Raw genomic sequence first — 22,720 nt, forward strand, 5'->3', positions numbered from 1 at the left:
AAGGTGAGGAATCAGTCAATAAGACAGTAGGAAAACAAGAGATGGAAGCTGAATAAAAAATACATTTCAATGACAGACTGATGAAAACCATCAAATGCGGACAGGCCAAGTAAGATAGAGACTAAGAATTGACATTAGATTTAGCAAATATGATGTTTGTTGGAGAACTTAAACAGGTTTTAGAGGAGTGGTAAAGACAAAACCCTAATCTGAGTGAATTTCAGAACGAGAGAGCAAGAGTTTGAGACTATCAATATTGACAAACGGGATTTTGCTGTAAAGGATACAAGTCACATTTCAGCATGATGGTATATAATAGCAGAAGAAGTGTGAATGCTTGACGATTGCATGATCAGCAGAGCCTTAATATAAATAAGTAGAAAAATCAAAAGCAGGTAGGCTAAAACAAACAGATAAGAAAATGAAATGAAATGGAAGATGAATGCAATGTGTCAGGGTGATTGTAGTTGAATTTATTTTATTTAACAAACACTGTTTACTATGTGTCAGGACACTTCAAGGACTTATAAATACAATTCATTTAATATTCACCTCTTCCAATCCTCAAAATTTGATCGTCCCTTTTCCAACCTTTATATTTACTCAGATATGAGCCTACCATTTTACCCTCTGTTTATAGCATCTCCCTAAGTGATGTTGTTCAGACCTATGACTTCAAATATCTATTTACTAATAGCCTTTAGTTATGGATCTCCAATGTTAAGGAGTTAGAAAAAGAACAACAAACAAAGCCTAAAGCCAGCAGAGAGAAGGAAACAATAAAAATGAGAGCAAAAATAAGTGATATAGAAACAGATCAATGAACCCAGGAGCTGGTTCTTTGAAAAAAATAATAAAATTGACAAACCTCTAGCCAAACTTATCAAAAAGAGAAAGGACCCAAATAAATGAAATCACAAAAGACAGATGAGAAATAGCAACCAACAGCACAGAAATATAAACAATTATAAGAGAATATCATGATAAACTATATGCCAACAAACTGGACAACCTGGAAGAAATGGATAAATCCCTAGAAACATAAACTACCAAAACTGAAACAGGAAGAAATTGAAAACTTGAATAGACGGATAACCAGAAAAGAAATTGAATCAGTAATAAAAAAATCTCACAACAAATGTCCAGGGCAAGATGGCTTCAAAGGTAAATTCTACCAAACATCTAAAGAAGAGCTAATAATACCTATTCTTTTCAAACTATTCCAAAAAATAGAAAAGGAAAACTTCTAAATTTATTCTATGAGCCATTACCCTGAAACCAAGACCAGAGAAAGACTCCACTAAATAAAAGAAGTACAGGCCAATACCCCCAATGAACATGGATACAAAAATTCTCAATAAAACACTAGCAAACCAAATCTAACGGTACATTAAAAAAATCCATCAACTGGGATTTATTCCTAGTTTGCAAGGGTGGTTCAATATTTGTAAATCAATCATGATATACCACTTTAATAAAAGAAAGGATAAGAACCATATGATCTTTTTAATAGATGTAGAAAAAGCATTTCACAAAAAGTACAATGTCCATTCACAATAAAAGCCTCAACAAATTGGGTTTTGAAGGAACATAGTAAGGTCATATATGAATAACCCACAGCTAATACCATCCTCAATAGGAACAACCGAGAGCTTTTTCCTCTATGGTCAGGCACAAGACAGGGATGTCCTCTCTCACCACTTATTTAACATAGTACTGGATGTCCTAGCCATAACAACCAGACAACAAAAAAATAAAAGGCATCCAAATTGGCAAGGAAGAAGTAAAATTTTCACTATTTGTAGATGTCAAGATACTCTATATAGAAAAGCCAAAGACTCCACCAAAAAACTGCTAGAGCTGATACATGAATTCAGTAAAGTCACAGGATACAAAATTAAGGTGCAGAAATATGCATTTCTATGTGCCAATAATGAAGCAACAGGAAGAGGAATTAAGGAATCAATCCCATTTACAAATAAGATACCTAGGAATAAACTGAACAACGAGGCCATCACATTATCTCCAAGCCCCAACATTAAAATTTTAGCATGAGGAGAACATGAAATTTCAACTTTTAATATTTTAGCTTGCTGTATTTTTAAATTGTCTACAATGCACATGTACTGCTTCTTTAATAAAATGGTTTAAGAATTTTCAAAGTAGGTAATGATTCATGAAATTATATTCCCATGATAGATAAATTAAGACAACTGCTGACTGACCACTAGATCTCGCAACATAGAAGTCACTGGTGTCCTTGAAGAATCCACTTTGGTTGAGGAGGGTAAGAAAAACCCGACTGATATGGTTTGGCAGTTCCCAAAAATGTTAAACAGAGTTAGGATATGACCCAGCAATTACACTCCTAAGTATACAATCAAGAGAACCGGAAATATACATTCACATAAAAACTTACACCCTAACATTCATAGCAACATAACATCTTAGTAGCCAAAAGTGTAACCAACCCAAATGTCCAGAAACAGATGAATGGAAAACAAAGTGTGGTATATTCATATAATAGATTATTATTCAGCAGTTTAAACAAGAATTAAATACTAATACATGCTACAGCACAGATGAACCTTGAAAACTTTAAGTGAAAGAAACCAATCCCATAAGAAAACATATTGAATGACTCATACTATGCTTATGACTTTCCACAATACGCAAATCCATAAAGTGTGTTAGTGGTTGTCTAGGATTGGAGGTAGGAGGATTTGGGGGGTAACCACTATTAGGTATGAGGTTTTTTGGAGGGAGTGATGAAAATGTCCTAAAATTAGGTCATGTTGATGGTTGCACAATTCTGTGAAAACAATAAAAACCACCGAACGGTACACTTTTAAAAGGTGAATTTATGGTAAATGAATTATCTCAATAAAACTGTTACAAAAAATCTAAAAGGCAGAATTTAGTTGATCAGTGTGCACTTGTTCTACTCCCTTCAGTACGTATAGGTTGTATGTGACATTACTTCCAGGGATTTATTCATCTTTTTTTGGTAAACTTTTCCTCCTTCCCATTAATCCCTATCCACAACACAAATCCCAACCTCTCCGAATCAAACATAACCAGACGGAAAAATGTTTGCCTCCATTAGGAATAACTACATTTTACAATTTTAAAAAGTATTATATGTGGCCATTGTTCAGATTTACTTCTCAATATGTACATATTAAAAAAAAAAAAGAAACAAAAAAAGGAAGAAAAAGCATTTGCCTAGGAATAATAATGCATCACTTTAAGCAAACATTATATAGCCTGAATTCTAAAACCCATTTTGGTTTATATAAAACTACTTTGTAAAAGCCACAAAACAAGTATCCCTCAACTCTTGAGAAATGTTTGGATATTTAAATAATACTGCTATTATACATTTTCTTCCATGAAATAGAAAAAAAAATTACAACAATTACATCATTTTATGGATAGAGACTGAGTACATACATAAGCCCATTGGCAAAGCTAAATTTAGAGCCAATTTCCTCTCCTGGATTATATAATTTCAATAGTATATAATAATTGTCTGCTGTTGGAAAAACACCTGAGTGGTTCAACTAAAGATGCAAACATACAATAACAAAAACTCTGCACAAATATTCAAACTCGGGGATTTCTAATTAAAATAATAGAAAAATAGAAAATTTTTCCTTCCAAAAAAAGGTATCTAGACAAAGACTCAGATACCCCATGTAGATTATTCACAAGAATCATATGTGAATCAACCTTTTTTGTAGTCCTTAAATAAAATTTAACAATCAACTGATGAAAAAACAAGTTTCATATGCAAAGAACACCTTAATGCATCTATAATTAACTTAATGCAAAAGTATATGAAAAAAACACAGCTATTTCACTGCAGTCTTTAAGAAGAGCAACATTTCATTATTTCTGGTTCATCTTCTTACGCATTTCTTCAAGAGCTGCTTCTTTCTCTCTCAGCACTTGCTTAAGTCTTCTTATTTTTTCATCTCGAATGGTTTCCTCTAACTCTGGTGGCGTCATGGGGAAAATGTCTTCAGTATAACTTTTATTAAAGGAATGACTTTGCTCAAAAGCTACATTCAAACTCAATGTGCCTTTTTCCTGGTTCTCAGGAGTACAGTGTTCAACCTCAGTTTTCTTTTCTTCTCTGGTTTTGTTTCGGCTTGTGAGAATGTTATGGTGTGATACATCTGAAGTTGGTAAAATACTGCTGACAAGTTGGGAATTGGTGACATTAGTTCCACCATTTAGAGCTGTGTTATAAGTACTCTCGGTTTTTCTCTTCTTTGTGTGATCCATCTTTTTAACGGTTTTTGCTTTTCTTTTCTTATCAAAACCCTGTTGTCATGTTGAGTAAGATTTCAAAAGAAAAACAATTATTGCCACGTAGACAGTATGCTGTCAAACTTAACAGTCTGCAGGTGACAAATACTTATCAATTAAATTCAACTACACAAAATATACTGAGAACTCTAGCAAAAAATTGTTTACTATTGTACAGTACCCAAATGAATAGCAATGTCCTAATGATATTTACTGAGAATAAACTGCTTAATTCACATTTTCCTGCTTAACTATTAGATGTATTGATCTATCGCCAAAATACAACAGCCATTTATAAAGAATCTGAGAAGCAGAATTAACTTAATTTTGTTTCCTTGTGCACAGTAGGCACATATGTGGAAGCTTTTCATTGGCAAAGGTTGAGCAGTCTCTGATCTAAAGCTCAGAATATTACACAGTGTAATAATGATATATTTCTAAGTAAAATAGGCAAAGTCATAGGGATTTTTTTTCATCATTGACCAAGTAGATTTCTTAAAATGTCTGTATTAAGGGTAATACTGCAACGACCATCTGCATGCTTGTATTTTCCCTACATTTGGATTATTTATTTTAAATAGGGTCTTCAACGTAGGATAGCTAGTTTAAAAAGTTATGGCCATTTTCTTATAGTTTTTTAATGAAAAAAAATAAACAGGTGAATAAAAACACTTAAAATGTCTTCTATTCACTGGGGATACATTTTTACCTTTGTGTATTTGGTTCTCTTTAACACCAAATGTGTATAATATATACACACGCAAATCTAAAAACTACCATTCATATTAATGCACAAGACTAAAAAAACAAATCAAGAAAACACACTCATGAACGTTTGTAGTAACTACAAAGGACACAAAATATATTACCTGTCTTTTCTTTTCCTCCTTCTCTATAAACTCCGTCTCTTTATAAGTATTGGTCTTCACCAAACGGCTGAAGGAATCAAAACCTTCTCCAGAGCCCAAGTGATCAGGAATCCGAGTAAGGCACACTCTCAAATCTTTAGTGAGACCAAATATCTTTTTAAATTCAGCATCATTCTTCAGATGTGATACCTTATTGCTTCCTCCTTGGGAATGGTTCTTGTCATTCCTCTCTTGAGGAACTTTTTCTAATGTTGATGCCATCTCATTCTGGATCTGCAATTAAGAAAACAAAAACACACAAACAATACTGCCAATTACTTAAGCTATTTCATCAGACTGGCAACTAAGTGATCATCTCATCTTACTTAAAAAAAACAAAACAAAAACCATCATGCTCTAAAGTCCTAAATGGTTGATTTGCATTACCCTTGCCTTACCACCCACACTCAAAAAAATGAATTTAACTGGGTACAAACTTAAACTGTTCCTCCACAATTTCTCATTTACTTTGCTTTCTTGCACTAGAAACGTTAACAGATGAAATAATACCGACTAATGACAAGTCAAAAAATAATCTATATAACTTTAGTTGGAAGTTGTAGTCTTCTGGAAAAGTCTTATGCCTTCAATCAATCTTAAACTCCTTCAGAATTTACCTCCTTATATCTCTGGAAGGGGAGAAACACTGACATTATTAAGGCCTCTAGGTAAGGAAAGAGTGGGCATAAATATTTAGTGAGCACAGACACACATATCTTAAGCAGAACAGAAAGGTAACTATGTGGATATGTTAAATAATTAAAGAGTCAGAAAGAAGGGCTTAAAAAAAAAAGGAAACTCGTCTACTTAAAACAAAACAAAACAAAATCAAAGATGTTGATAAATCCTATTTCCACAAATGACTGAAAGGTACTGATTAGCACCATCCTACCCCTTCTACCATCTACCTAAAAAAACTGCCAGATATTTCCCTACCATCACAAAATAAACAAACAAAAAACCCAGCTCTCCTGTATGTGTAATATTGATCTTTTCATATACTAACAGTAATCTAATAAATACATGCATGGACACAGAATTTACCAAGTTTTGAATTCACATTATCTTTCACCAAGAAACCTTGCTCTGTGAGTTTTTTGTTTGTTTGATTTTGTTTTAAAGCTTTGGCATGCCAAATGAATTAAGAGAGAGATACTGTTTGCACTCTCTCAATTATCCTCCTCAAACATTGCCTTCAGATGAAAGCTCTGACTTAATTAAGCATACATGTGTGTATGGTATGTTTGTGATGGAGTGGAGGATGGGAGAAGGGGGGGGAAGAGGTATCATAGGTAACTAACTTTGAGAATTAAGAAAGAAAAATTTTCTATATAGATAGAGAAAAAGAACACCCTGACATGGGAAAATTACCTTTGGTTCTTGGTCTCTGAAAACACACTGTTGTGAAGTGATAGTTGTTGCATCAACAGAGGAACTTATTTTCTCTATGCTCTGGATGATATTTCCTTTTCTGGGGGCATTCTGTACTGTACTAAATCCATCTGGAAAGTCTGGCTTTGTGAATAAAATCTTACTCTGTTTTAAGTAGTTAATGGGTTGATTCATATTATGTGGGTTTGGGGTAGAAAGAGATGGTTTCTCCACTTTTTTATTCTTCTCTGCCCTTAGATTGATCATGGAAGCAGGCTGAGTATTTGAAAGTGATTTTGTTTCCATCTGGTAAGATTTACTTTTAGCCAAAACAATATTTACAACCTCTCTGGATATTTCTGTGACTGGGCTTGAACTCACTATCTGTGATGTATCTTTTCTTGGTGGAATATCAGGAGAAACAGAATTCTGTTGGTCAATTTGTGATGGCAAAACATCTGTCCCCTTTTTAGCCAATAGATAGACTTTCCCATTAAACATAACCAAAGCATTATCTTTAATAGGCATACTTTTGGACTGTGTCCCACTAGGACTGACAGTGCTCAATGCTGGCATATTTATAGTATTATCTCCCAAACTTTTCCTATCTACAAAAGTTTTTAAAATCTTGGAAGCCACATTATTTGAAGACTTAACAGGAACAAGAGATGGACTGCAAGGCTGTAGATTTTCTTGAAAAATCCATTTCACAGGAGCAGCTTGAGAATGCTGACCACCTTTTAATTGTGTCTCTTTAGCAACATTCACTGGCATTTGTGTGGTATTTAGTATCACTGGCTTTGCTATTTCTGTAACAGGTTTTGGATAAATGTTTTGAAAGTTCTTGGTAACTACATTTTTCACTGTGTTTACAGGAGATACGTAAATAACGGTTGGTATTTGGGAGGCCTCAACTGTTCCTGAGGTACTTGTGGTTGCAGTTGCAAGTATCTTTTGCTGAACTGAAGGAGGCAATGAAGACGCTGGTACAGATTTCACTTCAGCATGGGCTGGAATCTGTAAATGATGCCCAGAAGGCAAAACTGGAGACTTCACAGTCATTGGAAGACTCTGAGTATTTACTAAAATATAAGGTGAATCGTTTTGTGTTGAGGAGGGAGAAACAGCAAATGTTTGCATGGTGAGTCCATCAATTTTCACACCATGACTCTGAACTTTAGAAACTGATGAGGTAAAATTTTCAGTTCCCACAGAAGTAACTCTAACTTTTTCTGCTGTATCTACTGTTCTTGTAAGAAAATAGTTTGAAGAACTGGCTGGCTGAAAAATGGGCAATTGAACTGATGCACTTGTGGAAGAGCTGGAAATCTGAGTCTGAAAAGTAACTTGAACTGGGCTTCCTGTATTCCCTTTCAAAGCATCAGACATGACTGAAGATTGAACTAGCGGTATAAGATTTCCAGAAGAATTAGGAATTGGAAGTAATTGCAGAAGATTTTTTCCATCCGAGCCAATCGTCTGAACTACTTGGTACATGCAGCCTGAAACACTTAAAAGAACATTGAGTAAATAAATACAACATACTAGACGGTATATACATTTTATTTAAAAACAAATATTTGCAAATATTATTTTAAAAAGATAAAAATTTATAAAATATGATAAAAGTATATCATTTGTCACTTTGAGTTTTCAAAGTGAACTATTGCAAAACAAAGATTTTAAATAGAAGTGATAATCAAAGATAATGATCAGCTTTGATTTAGAGTTTCTCATATGATTAAGCAATGGGTAGATTAAACTTTTCTAAGGTTTTACCCCGTATAAAATTATGCTTACTAGAATATGTTCCTCTTAAACTATGAGCATCCTCCCTTCTCTTTTTACTTGAATTCTTCCCTCTTGTCCTCCTCCTCTACTCTGAGTGACCAGGATTCTCATTTCACCTCCATTTATGTACATTCTATTTCCCTCACTCTTTTCCACCCTCTATTCAACCTGTTCTGTCCTCTTCCTACTGACAGTGACTCACAAGTCATACGGTCAGCCATTCTTCTTTTGCTTAAAGTCATTTCTTGTGGTGATACCTTCATGTGCCACATTTTTGAAGACTAAATGGAGTTACTCATGTAGGAACCATTTTCTTCTTTGACTTAGCACATTTGAAGTTTGGTGCTAAATAGCCCTTGGTATGGGAATCACTCACATTTGTTCCAACTATCTGTCAATCCATATACATAATAGTAACACCATTTCAGCTAAATAATTTTCAGTGATTGTGGAACACACTGGGTTTTTTTTTTTTAACCTAGCCAATTTTGATCCTGATACTTATGAGCCATAACTTAGTACAGACTGCCTGATTTTTTAAAAATCCAAAATATGTCAATATCTGTTGTATAATTAATTTGTAGATTTCTTAAATGCAGAGATCCCAAGTTATTTATGCCGAAAACCACCTTTCAGTTCCTGGAAAATAGTAAGCTCTCATGGGACCCAGAGTCATCACACATGCTCTCTCTCTACCTAGGTACTCTTCTCCCACCCATATAACTCAAGTCTCAGCATAAATAATACTTCTCAAGAGAGATATTCTCTGACAACCTTAACTATTTTTGCTCTTCTTTCATTATTAGTTTATAATATTACACCTGTTAATTTCCTTCATGGTATATCACAATTGGTAAATATATATTAATCTATTTGTTCATTTGCCTATAGACTGTCTCTCATGCTAAATTCTAGCAATATAAATGCAGGGTTCATGTCCTACTGACAGTGTGGCCTTATATGACAGAGATCAAATGAAAACAAAAACTTAAGACAAATAATAATAAAATTAGAATTCTCAATGATATAAAGGTGTGTTTTACTGACTGTAGGCATTTTTAAAACCTTAGGTATTAATAAAAATCAAACCCAAAAACTCTGTGTATTCTAGGAAGCCCTGGAACAATGATTTTACCTTTCCATAACCCAAAATAATATATCTTTTTAAACATTTAAAACTGTTTTCTAGCCACTTGATAGTGCTTCAAAATGTTAAATTTACTTTTAGCAAATTAAAACTTAATCTCGAAAGAGAAGCATGAACATAAAGTATGAATTCTTGCTTTCAGGACTTAAAGAGGAAAGCCTACCTTCATCAACTCCCCACCCCCCAGAGACATATAAACTAGACTAGAATTTATTCAACTTTAATTTATTTAACAAAAATTTACTTGAGGGTATGTTATGGTACAGGCCACAGGTTCAGTTATGGGAAAAGGGTGAGTAAACTACAGCCCTGGGCCAAATCTGTCTCCTCCCTGTTTTTGTGTAGCCCACAGGCTAAGAACATTTTTTCTATTTTAAATGATTTTTAGAAGTCACAAGAACAGTATTTTGTGGTATGTGAAAACTACAAGATTCAAATATCAGTATCCATACATAGTTTTATTGGTACACAGTCACACTCATCTTTATTGTACTGTAAATGGCTGTTCTCATGCTACAATAGCTGAGTTGAGTAGTTACACCAGAGATGATCACATGGCACACAAAATCTGAAATATTTACTATTTGGAACTTTACAGAAAATGTTTGCTTGCCAAGCTAGTTCAACCCACAGTCCCGAAAAGAACTTAAACTGCTGGTTGTATGTGCATGTAAACAGGCAGTTATCATTAAGTAGGATAAGTGATACATTACATTTGAATGAGAACAAAAATGCTTCCTCCTTTTCTTAAAACACTCTCTTCCCAAGGTTTCCTAGATATGAAATTCTCTTACTGCTGTAATGATTCCTCAGTCTTCTTTGGCAACTCATACATACTACTTGAATCAACCTTCAAATACTAGAACGCACCAAAGTTGAGACTGAATTCTCTCCCTACTCTGTAGGCTTTTCCCAATTATTTCTTTTATGTGCATGACTTCAATTATATTACCATTTATACAGTAACAATTAAAATATTTCTATCTTAGCTCTTTTTGAGACTCAGGCTTATATATCCAACTTCCCTCATGACATTTCCATTCAGAATCTCAAATACACCTAAAGCTCAACATGGTTTTGTCCAGTTTTTTTCTATGATAAACGACATACCATCTATTTTAGATGCCTAAATCAGAAAAAGCAATTTCCTGTTTTCTAACCATCTATATTCCATCTATCACAAAATCTTATTGATGTTATCTCCTAAATTTCCCTTGATCTTTTCAATTCTTTCCAAATCATCTGTCTCCATTCTAATTCAAGCAAACATCATCTCTAGCTTAGACTATTATAGTAGCTTCATAACTGGTCTTTTTTTTTTTTTAATGTTTATTGGGGGAGGAGGAGCACACACTAGAGAGGGGCAGAGGAAGGGGGACAGGAGGATCAGAAGCAGGCTCTGTGCTGACAGCAGAGACATGAACTGTGAGATCATGACCTGGGCTGAAGTCGGAAGCTTAACTGCCTGAGCTACCCAGGCACCCCATAACTGGTCTTCCTTTATTTCAGCCACATCCTCTCCCTTTGAAAGCTTTCAGCATACTACAGCTGGCTCTTCCCTGCTTAAAATATTTCAGCAGTTTCCCATTTTCTTTGAGCAGTAGAAAGAAAACCAAGAGATTCTGATGCAATGGAAGCCAAAGAAGAGAGTTTCACAAAACTTGGGCAATTCTATTTACTTAAAAAATTTTTTTTAACATTTTATTTTTTGAGAAACAGAAAGAAACAGAGAGTGAGCAGGGGAGGGGCAAAGAGAGAGGAAGACACAGAATCCAAAGCAGACTCCAGGCTCTGAACTATCAGCACAGAGCCCAATGCAGGACTCGAACCACAAATGTGAGATCATGACCTGAGCCGAAGGCAGACGCTCAACCGACTGAGCCACCCAGGTGCCCCTATTTATTTTAAGTTCATTTATTTATTTTTTCAGAGAGAGAGCACGCGTGTGCGTGCATGAGCAGGATAAGGGCAGAGACAGAGAATCGTAAGCAGGTTCCACACTCAGCATGAAGCCTGATGCCAGGCTCAATCTTATGACCGCAAGACCATAACCTGAGCCAAAATCAAGAGTTGGATGCTTAACCAAGAGCTACCCAGTCGCCCCTGAGAAATTCTATTTAAAAGTTTCTGAGAAGTCAAATAGGATGTAAATTAAAAATCTACTTGCATGAGTGGTATGAGGGTCACTGAGGGCTTTAAAAGAGTAGTTTTGTGGGGGGGGAAGTTGCAGAGGATATTAAGATAGAAAATACAGACAGCTCTTATGAACTTTGACTGCAAAAGGGAAGATAAAGACTGGCAAGTAGATGGAGGCTAAATGGAGTCAAATAAGAGATCTTTTTTTCTCTTTTTAAGGTTAGATGAACCAGAGCATATATTAATGCTCATATGATTTACCAAGAGGAAGAGGATAAAAAGGGCTAAATGAATGTAAGGTTTGATTAGGAGATAGGAAATGGGAACCAGCAGTCAGGTAGAGGAATTGAACTTTAACGAGGGATGAAGAAATACCTTCTTCCATTGGCACTGAAAGAGAGGTTAGGCACAACTGCAGTTAGGCTTATAAAGCTTTGGTGTCAAGAGGCTGAAGTAATTCTGATATAATGGCTTTTATTTTTCTGTGAAAAGGACATGACATCATATGCTAAGTATAGGAGCAAAAATAGAAATTTGAGGCAAATCAAAGATTTGAAACAGTCTTTGAGAGAGAACAAGATGACCTCAGGCAATATCAGTCATCAGGTAGTGCTGATGGCCCAAGGTTATAGGTAGTGATTATGAATTTATAGTGAGACCAATCTGTGCTCTTGTGAGATTTTCTTGTTCCACTGGGTATACGCAAAGAGAAAGCAAATCCAGGGCTGGGGTGGTTTCAGAAGAATGGGAAAAAAAAAAATCAAAGAGGAACAAAAGAGTTTAGGATATTGGTAAAAATTTATTAAAATGATGGAATATAGAATCTAAACAGGATGAAAAAAATATTAAGACAAAGGTGAAAGTATAAGGAGAAAATAAAGGGATTGTTGGACTGGAGGGCCAGATAAAGTTAAAAAATGATCAGAATGGGAGTATTTAAATAAGTAAGCTAGAAATATAGCAACTGGTGTTCAAAAAGAGGATGCCTGAATCAAGAATTTCATAGATGCAACAATTTTATCTGACAACAAGAACTACAGAAGTGGATGGATGGCAGCAGAATGCAGAATAAGATCAATGGGGAAAAAAGAACTTTGTACTGAAAGACCAGATGACAAAGAGATTATCCATATAAATGTTAAAGTCATGTAAGATTAAAAAGATGATAGGGGCGCCTGGGTGGATCAGTCAGTTAAGCGTCCAACTTCGGCTCAGGTCATGATCTCACAGTTCGTGGGTTCAAGCCCCGCGTCGGGCTCTGTGCTGACAGCTCAGAGCCTGGAGCCTGTTTCATATTCTGTGTCTCCCTCTTTCCCTGACCCTCCCCTGTTCATGCTCTCTCTCTGTCTCAAAAATAAATAAATGTTTAAAAAAAAAAAAAAAGATGATTGTGATCTATGTGCCAAATTTGATTACAGGAAGTTGGTAGATGATGTTAATGAACCACAATTAAGGCCATCTACCAACTTCCTATCACTGATATGCCAAAAAGTTGTCTCGAAATTCACGCTCTTCTGCAGTCTATTTTCTTTCCCATTATTCTACTAAATTTCATTCTCAAAGATTACCAAATGTGTTCTCACAGTTAAATCTATCTTTATTCTATTCTCATTCTCTAGGTGCTTCCTGCTGAAATTGACACTGCTAGCTAATTAATTATCCATCGTGAACAGATCCCTAACATGATGTCCATTATGCACAATTTGCTTGTTTTTCTTAATGTTCCCTTTCTTATTCTGCACTTTAAGCACCCACTTAAGACTATTCCGCAAAGCACAATTCTTGACCCTGTTTCTCCTTAAAGACATTCTTCCTTAAAGATTGTACCAATTGCTTCAACTACTGTGTCGATTGCTTGAACTATTTCCTTCAACTATCTCCTTTGCAATAACGACCCTCACAGTTAGATCCATCATTCCTATCCCCTAATATCGACCTCGGTTCCATATTTGTGATGTCCTACCAAAATCTTTCACTTTTCATACCATGATGTTTTTTGAAAACCATGACTTTAAAGTTAAAATTACTCTCTACTGAAAACTAGTACTCTATTCTACCATCTAGTCATATGTCAGCACTATTATTTCCCAAGTCACTTTGGTTTTAAATCCCCCACTCATCTCTGACACCTTTATTGCCCTTATTTACCTTTGATTCACCCAGAGCACCTTGTATAGATGCTTACAAAGTGTAAACACTCAATAAATGTATAGTGAATGAATCACTGCATCTGTAAAGTTTTGGGTTTTTTTTCCTTTTTACAGCTCTTACTCATTCTTCTCCTTCTTCACCACTGCCACTACCATGACCTAGATCAGATGTGTATTACCTAGGACCTGTCTAGTCCTCATTATCTCATTCCTGTATTTTGCTGTGACTTTTAAACTAGTTTTTGTGACTGCAGCCACTACTATTACGTATCTCTGGCAGATTAAATCATTGTTTTCATACTGTTACCTCCTTTCTCAAACTTCCAATAATACATCATTGCCAATTCAGCTTGACTTGAAAATTATCTAAAATCTAGACCCAACCAATCTCTACAACAGTACCATCTCTAACTTCTAAACACAAAATCTCTGATCTTCCCACAGAGGTCTCTTTGCTATTCTGGATTCTCCCATGTACGTTATTTTTTCTAAGTATTCTTCAAGTTATTTTTTTTTTCCTTCTCCAGCAATTTAAAACATAGCTATAAATTGAGGATCAATTCCATCTTCTCCATGAAATATTTGCAAGTCACTCAAACTCACATTAATTTCTTCCAACTTGAAATCCATAAAGCACTCCCACTAGTGCCACGAATGCTACGAGTTATATAATGCCTTCTAAAAAATGAGTAAAATATTGTTTTCCTTACAGTCAGAGACTATACTGTTTACTTTGTAATTGTTCTCCCAATGCCAAGTACAGTAGGGCCTCAAAAAATTATGTAAAAACTAATGTATCCCTTCCAAATCTCCATTTTAACTGAACTGTCTCAATACCTTTCCTTTAGTCTTATTTAGCTTATTTATGCACTTCATTTGTCAATAATATCTAGCCCTCAGATTAAAAGCTTCAAAGAGCAGAACCTATGCTTTTATAATTATCTGTGTATGGGCATGCACATTTTTAATTGGTATGGTTTGTAAACAAACGGCACATGCTTCTGATACTTCATTCACATACTTCATTATGTGGCCTCAATGTGCCTGCTTTACAGAAAACATACCACACAAACTATTTTCAAGTCTAATCATTGATTACACTCTTCTCTTCCATTTCCCCTTCAAAAAGGGAAGGAAAATAGTTTCTTCTATGTCATTATATCAACAGAGATTCACATAATCTACCAAAGACATAAATTCCTTAAGGGTAAGTTATGCACTTCGCATGTAAATCCTCTACACCTAAGAGAGTAACTGGCACATTGTAAACAATAACATTAGCTGAATTAACTCCTGCGTGTCATCATTAAAAACAAACACACACGACTTACTGGTAACAAATGGAATAAGTTCTAAATATTAAACTGAAATGAACAGGGTGAAATTCACCCTTCTCCATCAATATCCATTTTTTCCCCCAGATCTAGAAGAGACCTGCCACGAGAGTAACTGTAACTAAAACCTTATAAAGATTCTGTCTTCTTAAAAATCATACTCTGCAAGCTAATGTTAGAACTAAAATTAGAACCAGATTCTACATCCCATGCTCTAGTTTTTCACTTAAAGATTTAAAAAAAAAAATCATCAATGTGCTAATTCCTTTAAACCAGTTGGTATTTGAACTGAGAAACTACGCTGGAAAAATGAACAATTAAAGACTTTAAAAGGCAAAAGAAGAATACACTAGAAAATTATCAGGCTTCTAATCTTGGCTCTTCCAATTATTAGTTCATTAATTTTAATAAATTTACTTAACCTCTTTGAATATGTTTCCTCATTAGCAAAATGGGAATGATAAGGCTTTCTATAAGAAGCAAATGAAATGACGGGCTGGAATTATGATAAGCTCCTAATAAATGCAAGTTATCATACTCCACTAAAATATACAATTGGTGTCCAAGAATAAGTAAATGAATCAGGTAATTTTTGACAATGTAAGAACTTTAATAAAAAGGTATGAGAACTTTAGTAAGTATATTAAACATATTTATATAACTTCTAACTTTTTTATTCTAATATCAACATAACACATTCACAAGAAATGGAATGAAAAAAATTTCACAGGCTATTGAACATTTTGTAGATATTTTTGCAAAATGTATTTTTTTCAACAGCTAGAAGACCTTTTCTTCCATCGTACTATCTACGATTTAACATTATGTACATACTCCATACACATGTGATAATATATACAATACTATATACTACATAATATTATATACATAATAGATAATTATTATAAATAGCCAACGCTAATCCTAATAAACAGCCCAGTAATGTGAGTATCACCATTACCATTTTATAGTTTGAGGTTTGGTAATATTAAATAACTTATTCAGAATTACATGCTCCCATGGGCAATCCCATCTATATACTTTCTTGTATTTACTTTAACATAAAGCAAACATAACAAGGTCCAAAAAATTCAACTGCATGAAGTGAGAGATTAATGAGAAACAGATTTCAGTTAGCCTGTAAGGCATACATGTCGATGTCCTTTTGTTACACACCCAAATAGTAAAGATAATAACACTTATGGGGTACAAAACTAAATGCACAGTAAACTGACAATGAAACATTATGTTTCGAACTAAATCAAGCCTGCTGGTATGGACACTCATTTTAGCTCCCCATTTAAGAACAAAGGATTAAGAGCAGACAGAAGCCAATTGCCAATCACATCCTAACTCTTATTATTGTGAGATGTAGCATCACAGGCTTTTATTACAATACATCTAAGGTGCTGACTCAAATCTCTATTTTCAGCTCTGACTCTGCCTGAGTTTCAAATTCAAATACCTCTGCAATCGTTTTTTTGGTGTGTTCCTCATCTCAATTAATTCACCAATATCTGTCCAGAGAACTGGCATTATAATTGATCCCCCTTTCTTTGTGCCAATTCACTAACAAAATATGCCTATTTTCCCTTTCATATTTCTCTGAACCCAACCCTTACTCTACATCATCTGGTTCAGGTCTTCAGAATCTCTGAAAGGACAACTTAAGTAGAATCTTTATACACCTGATCCCTCATTCCCAAATCCACACTGCCATCAGTTATCTAAAACGTACGTGGGAAGTGACAACCCTTTTCATAAAATCCTCTGAATGATCTCCAGTAGATGAAGTCTAATCTCTCTAGCAGAGCAAACCAAGCGCTTAAGAGCTACCTATTCATCCTGCTTACAGTAGAGACTCAAACAAAAATACCAATAGCTAATAATAAACCATACTGGTGCTTTATTTACCAGTTACCTCTGCTTGAGCACAGCCTGCATTTATCTTTAATTGGAAAGTTGGTATCTACATTCCCCAACTCAGGTGCTCCCGAACCCTTTCTACAATTTCCTTTCTCTATGCCCTGACAGCATCCTGTGCGTAATGCTATTTAAAACTATATTACATCATCTTCCCCTTAGCTATGAGGTTTTTCATGGGCACGGTTCATATCCTTTTCTTTAGTTAGTCTCTCCATTTAGTACAGTCTATCACTTAAGCAGGCACTCAGTGAATATTTTTCAACAAAATGTTTGAACTATACGGATAATAATGGGAAACTAGGACATGAACCTAGGTCGTTGTAACTCCAAAGTTTACATTCTTTATACTTATACCATTCTAACTCCTGTTTTGCTCTTTGTAAATAAAGCCCCAATCTAAATAAACTTAATGCCTACTATCGCATAGATCTTCTAGATTTTTCCTTTGTACTCTAAGAATAAATTTGATTCTTACACTTTATGCCCTGATGAATTAGAGATACATTAAGCAATAAACATTCTGTAACGCAGTGTTGAAAAACTCTACAAAAGCAGCAGTAACTCAAGAAAAATCCAACAATCAATAGAAAATAAGAAAATCATATATTCATTTTAAGTTTATGAAGATAATGATTCAATACCATCAAAAATATTACCAGAAAAGTATGAAACCTAAGCTTTCAATAAATTCAATAACTAACAGTAATCAAATGATTTATAAAATTATACTTGCGCGTCATGCAGATTGTTACTTACAAAACAGAATAGAATATGCAAAGCAATAACCAAAATAAGAGTCAAATAGCTTCATAAAGGCATCTGGTAAATGTCCCAAATATGTGATGTCAAACCCCAGTGATTGAAGAAACAAATGCATTTAAAGATGATGAAAACAATGCATAAACCAACGAGTTAAGAACTCCCAATGACTTACGAATATAATCAAAACATAATTCAATTTGTAATGTTTTAAAAAATGTCAAATATAGACAGCCAAAGGTTGAGAAACTGGATAAAAGAGTTAAAATACACAAGAAATATAAACGTCAAGTTCTTAGTCTACCCTATTTCTAATATTGAAAAACAATGCAATCTTAAAACAAACTGCATTAAATTAGGGTAAGCCAGATGTAATCAAATATCCAGGTACCAAAACAAGGGAGAAGAAATGAACAATCATTAGAAAGTAATTCTACTTTTGAATCATCTATACAGAACACTACCTCTGCCTCTCCTCTCCCCCCAGCTTCCACCAAAGTAAGCCAACAAACAACATACGTACACACAAGCTGGCTCTTTATTCGATTTGAAAAGCAGTGGTTCTTTCTTGGCAGTTCTTCAATATTGCTTTAGCTCAAGGCGATTCGTTATTTCTTCTTAGAATATTATGCATGTTTTTCAGTCGTTATTATAACTCTGTTTTGTATCTACTAGTGATGAAAAGAAACCTACTACCTACTTCCTGGGCTAAAATTTGTACAGAAACAAACTTGTATTCTTATAACAACAACAGCTAACACATAAATAGTGGTTTTCTGCTTTCCTATACCCAGTATTTTACACACACTTCTTCTTTTAATTCTTAAAATATCTCTAAGCGCTCTTACTGGAAAGGCGACTGGAAAGAAGGCACTTAGTCATACAAACAGTATCTGTCAAAGCTACGATTAAATTTAGGCAGCCGGATGTTCTTCAAACATAATTCCTCTTCCGTGATTTTTACATCTCAATTTCCAGGCTTTCTTTACATTTTTCTTCTGCAGAGAGAGCCCCATAAGTTTTTTCCCACCACTTATTGTACCTCTACTAACTATGGAGCCTACAACTTAAAATATTCGATCTTCGCTCACAGTTTTGTTCCCATTTTACTTCATCTTGACCAACATAACCTTTTCTTAAAAAAACTGAGTCAGTGAAAAACTGTTTTGTAAATGTGCAACTACGTACGTACGTACGTCTTAAGAAATACTACACTCTCCCTACGTCAAACATAGCTCCTCTACAGAGACATCCAATTAGAGATGGCATTCTCATCTGTCCTAAAGGATTGATTTTACACGAGAATTACTCTGTCTACTTTTCTTTCTCTTCGTATAAAACTATCATCTGATTTTTGAAAAATCCATTCCTTCACGCGAGATCAACTTTTCAGCGTCTAAATTCATATACTCATCAACTACACAAAAATTTTTCCTTTCCTTCTCGCTCTCTTAAATACTACCTATTTTCACTGATGGTCCAGCGCCACCTGGGCTGCACTTGCATGTCCGTGCTGGTCGCTGCGTGTTTTTTCTGCGAGTGCGCAAGAATCTTCCAGAAGGTTTTAGTCACACAGGATTGTCGGCCATGTTGGTTTTCCTCTCCCGTGGAGCTCTATCTACTAGGTCGCCTACGTAACTTGAGACGATGGAGTCCTGCGGAGCCACGGCCGAGGCTTGCCTGCGTCAGGCTCTGAAGAGGCTTTACGTTTCCAAGAGGGGCGCGCTCTGAGGGTTCTGAGTGGCCCCGTGAGGAGCACTTGCCCCGCAGTCGCTCCCACTGCGGAATCAAGCTCATCTGACTTGCACAGAGTCCGCAAACGACGGCCAACTCGACACCCTGCTAAGAGACGGGCGAGGGGCGGGTGTGTCGAGCGAGATTCGAAACCGGTACTTACCACTTCGAGGCGTTGCCTGACTTTTCCTCTGCGGGTTTCAGGAAGACCCTCCGTAGGTTATTGGACATTTTAGAGGGGTCGGAGGGGCCAGCACATCCAGGAAAGTGGGCAATGGGGGTGGGGTGAGGGGGGGCGAGGTCTCTCCAAGGGGCGAGAACCAGAGCGATAGAATGTTTCGCTGCAGGTGTCCCGGAGTAAGACGGGTTCGATGACGAAAGGGGAACGACGGCTGAGAGGGCGTATCCCCAGCCTTCGGAGGGAGGCGACGCCGCCACCAGAAACCGGAAGAACCAAAGCGGCTGACGACGCTTCTCGGGCCCTAGGCTTTGAGAGGAGCGGCCCGAGTCTCCGCCTCCGCGAGCCTACGACACCGCTCCAGAGCCACCCGGAGTCAGCGTAGGAGGCGTGGCCTTAATGGCGCCTCCCTCAGCACTGTCGGGTCTGTGGAGAAGTCGGCGCCGGACGGGCTCGACCGACCCCGCCCACCGAAGCTGCCAGCCCAGCAAAGCTCAGTCAGCGGCTTCCGCGATCGTCACATCCGGTTGCCAAGGTGACTGGCTCGCTAGAGCGCCGCCCTCTGAGACAATCCAATCGCAAGTGACGTTTGCTGGCTCTTCTTCCGGATCAAGTAACGAATCACAGAAGAATATTCTCCAGATACCTACGCAAAATAAAATATTTCCGGGGTCAATCGTAAATTTTCTGCCTTTGTGTTCGTCGCTAGTGTATGTTTTTCTTTCCCGCCAGTGCTTTAAAAGACGTCGGAGGGCCGTTTTGGAGTCTCCATGCACTCGTGGCGTGCGAACCTTGTAGACGCCTGCCTGTAGCCAGCGGCATATTTATTGATAGTTCCTGGAGTTTCTATGCTTTTCCTCATTCTTGAAGCTTTGCCTCCAGTCTTAACCTAACCTTTCCTCCACCACACGCTCATGACTCGGTCAAAATTATTATTTATGGTCATACAGTTAATTAATTAATTCTTTAAACTTTCATTCCCCATAAAGGTTTTTGTTTTGCACCTTCATTTGGATCTCCAGAGAGAAACTTTTCAGGAGTCTCTTGATTCCCGTTGTTAAATAACTTAACCAAGAAACAGGTTAAGTCTGGCTTACAGAGTAGAGACTTCTAGTTCAGCTGGGGCTAGAAAGAGGTTGTCGGAGGAGTGGTTTAGAGGATCGTTTTATCAGATATAGGCAATAAAAATGTAAACTGGTTCATACTGACCAAATTTAGAAGACAGACATAAGATGGCTAATTCAAAGGTTTATGTTAGTCTTTTAAAAATGCTGGTTAGTTATTCCCCAAACTCCTTAATGAGCTAATATTGTTTAAAGAACTTGATGTCCTGATCCATTAACAGAAAGCAATAATTTCCAACTGCTGTAACATTTTGTTACAAGTTAGTTTCAGTGATACAAGACTCCAGTATGTCTAACTGGCATTTATCTTTCAGTCAAATATCTCTCTTACTGAAGAGGGGGCAGGGTGGTGAACCGTGTATATTGCCTTGATTTTGGTTATCCTCCTATCTATGAAAGCAAATTATTTGAATAGATTGCCCATTCTTGGCTTCTTCCATGTTTTTATCATTCACTTCTTACTTTTTGCATCTCAGTTCTCCCTTATCCATCACCACTTCCTATAAATGAAATTCATTGTCACCGATTGGGTTCCCTGGGAAGCAAAGTACTTTGGCATGCAGGAAGTTTATTAGGGATCAGTAAATGGGGAAGGGAGGGAAAGGAAGTAAAATTGGGAAGAGGGAGAGGTGCTTGGGTGGCTCAGTCCATTAAGCATCTAACTCTTGGTTTCAGTCAGGTCACGATCTCATGGTTTCATGAGTTCGAGCCTGGCATCAGGCTGTGTGCTGGCAGTGCAGAGCCTGCTTGGGATTCTCTCTCTCTCTCTCTCTCTGCCCCTCCCCCCTCACACTCTCTCAAAATAAATAAATAAACAAAAAATGGCGGGAGGGGGGCACCTGGGTGGTACAGTCAGTTAAGGGTCCAACTCTTGAATTCAGCTCAGGTCACGATCTCACGGTTCGTGGGTTTGAGCCTGCATCAGTCTCTGTGCTGACTATGCGGAGCCTGCTTCATATTCTCTCTCTCTCCCTCTGTTTCTGCCCCTCTTGTGTGTGTGTGCCTCTCTCTCTCTCAAAGTAAATAAATAAACTTTAAAAAAATGGGAAAAGGGAGAAGTTAGGTTGTGATGCCCCATCTCAACAAAGGCCTTAGCCCATCCCACACAGACCTTTAAAATGCAATGCACTTTCAAAGTTCTCCCCAGTAGGAATGCCAGCTTTGCCAAGGAAAAGTGTTATGACCTTAGGCGAAAAGGATCTATTTAGCCAAGGCAATTATTCAAGGAGGTTGATAGCTGAGACATGTCTGCTGGCAACACTCCCAGCAACTGATGGTATAAGATCTTTATTCCTCAAGGGAATTCCCAGAGATACATCACAGCATCCACTGTACTCATTAAACCTCTCATTCAACTGTTGCAGTTAATGCTGTTTTTCACACATTCATTCAGACCTGTACTCAGCAGCACTATTTTTCTTAATCTTCAACTTCTTTCATCAATGTTTTTATTAAAGTATACTTGGCACACATGTTACATTAGTTTTGGGCGTACAACATAGTGGTTTGACAATTTTACACATTATCAGCAGTATTATTAATTATTCCTTCACTCCTGGTGCCACTGAGAATATACTTTCTTGGTTTTCCTCCTACTTTTTTGTCTACTCAGTTTTTTTTTAGAGGTTCATGCCTCCCTTCTCAGCCATTAAATAAAAGAGTTTCTTAAATATTGATCATTGATCCTCTTATTTTCTCAAACTGTCATGCTTTCTCAAATGATTTCAGCCATGCCCATGGATTTAATTACCACTTCTACTCATTGTTATACTAACTACTTATATAATACTGTATGCCAACCAAACACTATTCAAGTGTTTTACAAATATTAACTCGTTTACTCTTAAC

The 22,720-nt window shown here is 36.4% G+C and overlaps 1 protein-coding gene and 1 long non-coding RNA gene across 5 annotated transcripts; one reads left to right on the plus strand and one right to left on the minus strand.

Moving 5' to 3' along the window:
* Positions 1 to 452: 452 nt before the first annotated feature.
* Positions 453 to 19,928, minus strand: LRIF1 (ligand dependent nuclear receptor interacting factor 1). 3 transcript variants are annotated; one of them, XM_086717804.1, is made up of 4 exons: positions 19,734 to 19,928; positions 6,594 to 8,095; positions 5,184 to 5,456; positions 453 to 4,329 (listed from the first exon to the last, which is right to left on the minus strand). In XM_086717804.1, exons 2-4 carry the CDS (start codon positions 8,088 to 8,090, stop codon positions 3,892 to 3,894), a joined length of 2,208 nt encoding a protein of 735 aa, XP_086573930.1. In that variant the 5' UTR covers positions 8,091 to 8,095; positions 19,734 to 19,928; the 3' UTR covers positions 453 to 3,891. The 3 variants fall into 3 exon arrangements, with proteins under 3 accessions (XP_086573930.1, XP_025767863.1, XP_086573931.1); XM_025912078.2 differs by having other exon boundaries at positions 6,594 to 8,103; XM_086717805.1 differs by lacking the exon at positions 6,594 to 8,095.
* LOC147578236 (uncharacterized) lies at positions 19,415 to 20,431 on the plus strand. 2 transcript variants are annotated; one of them, XR_015254977.1, is made up of 2 exons: positions 19,415 to 19,785; positions 19,918 to 20,431. It is a non-coding gene; the product is annotated as an uncharacterized LOC147578236 (long non-coding RNA). The 2 variants fall into 2 exon arrangements; XR_015254978.1 differs by having other exon boundaries at positions 19,415 to 19,725.
* Positions 20,432 to 22,720: the final 2,289 nt, after the last annotated feature.

The sequence above is a fragment of the Puma concolor genome, chromosome C1 (genome assembly GCF_028749965.1).
Source record: "Puma concolor isolate L17-30 chromosome C1, mPumCon1.1.hap2, whole genome shotgun sequence".
Taxonomy (NCBI): domain Eukaryota; kingdom Metazoa; phylum Chordata; class Mammalia; order Carnivora; family Felidae; genus Puma; species Puma concolor.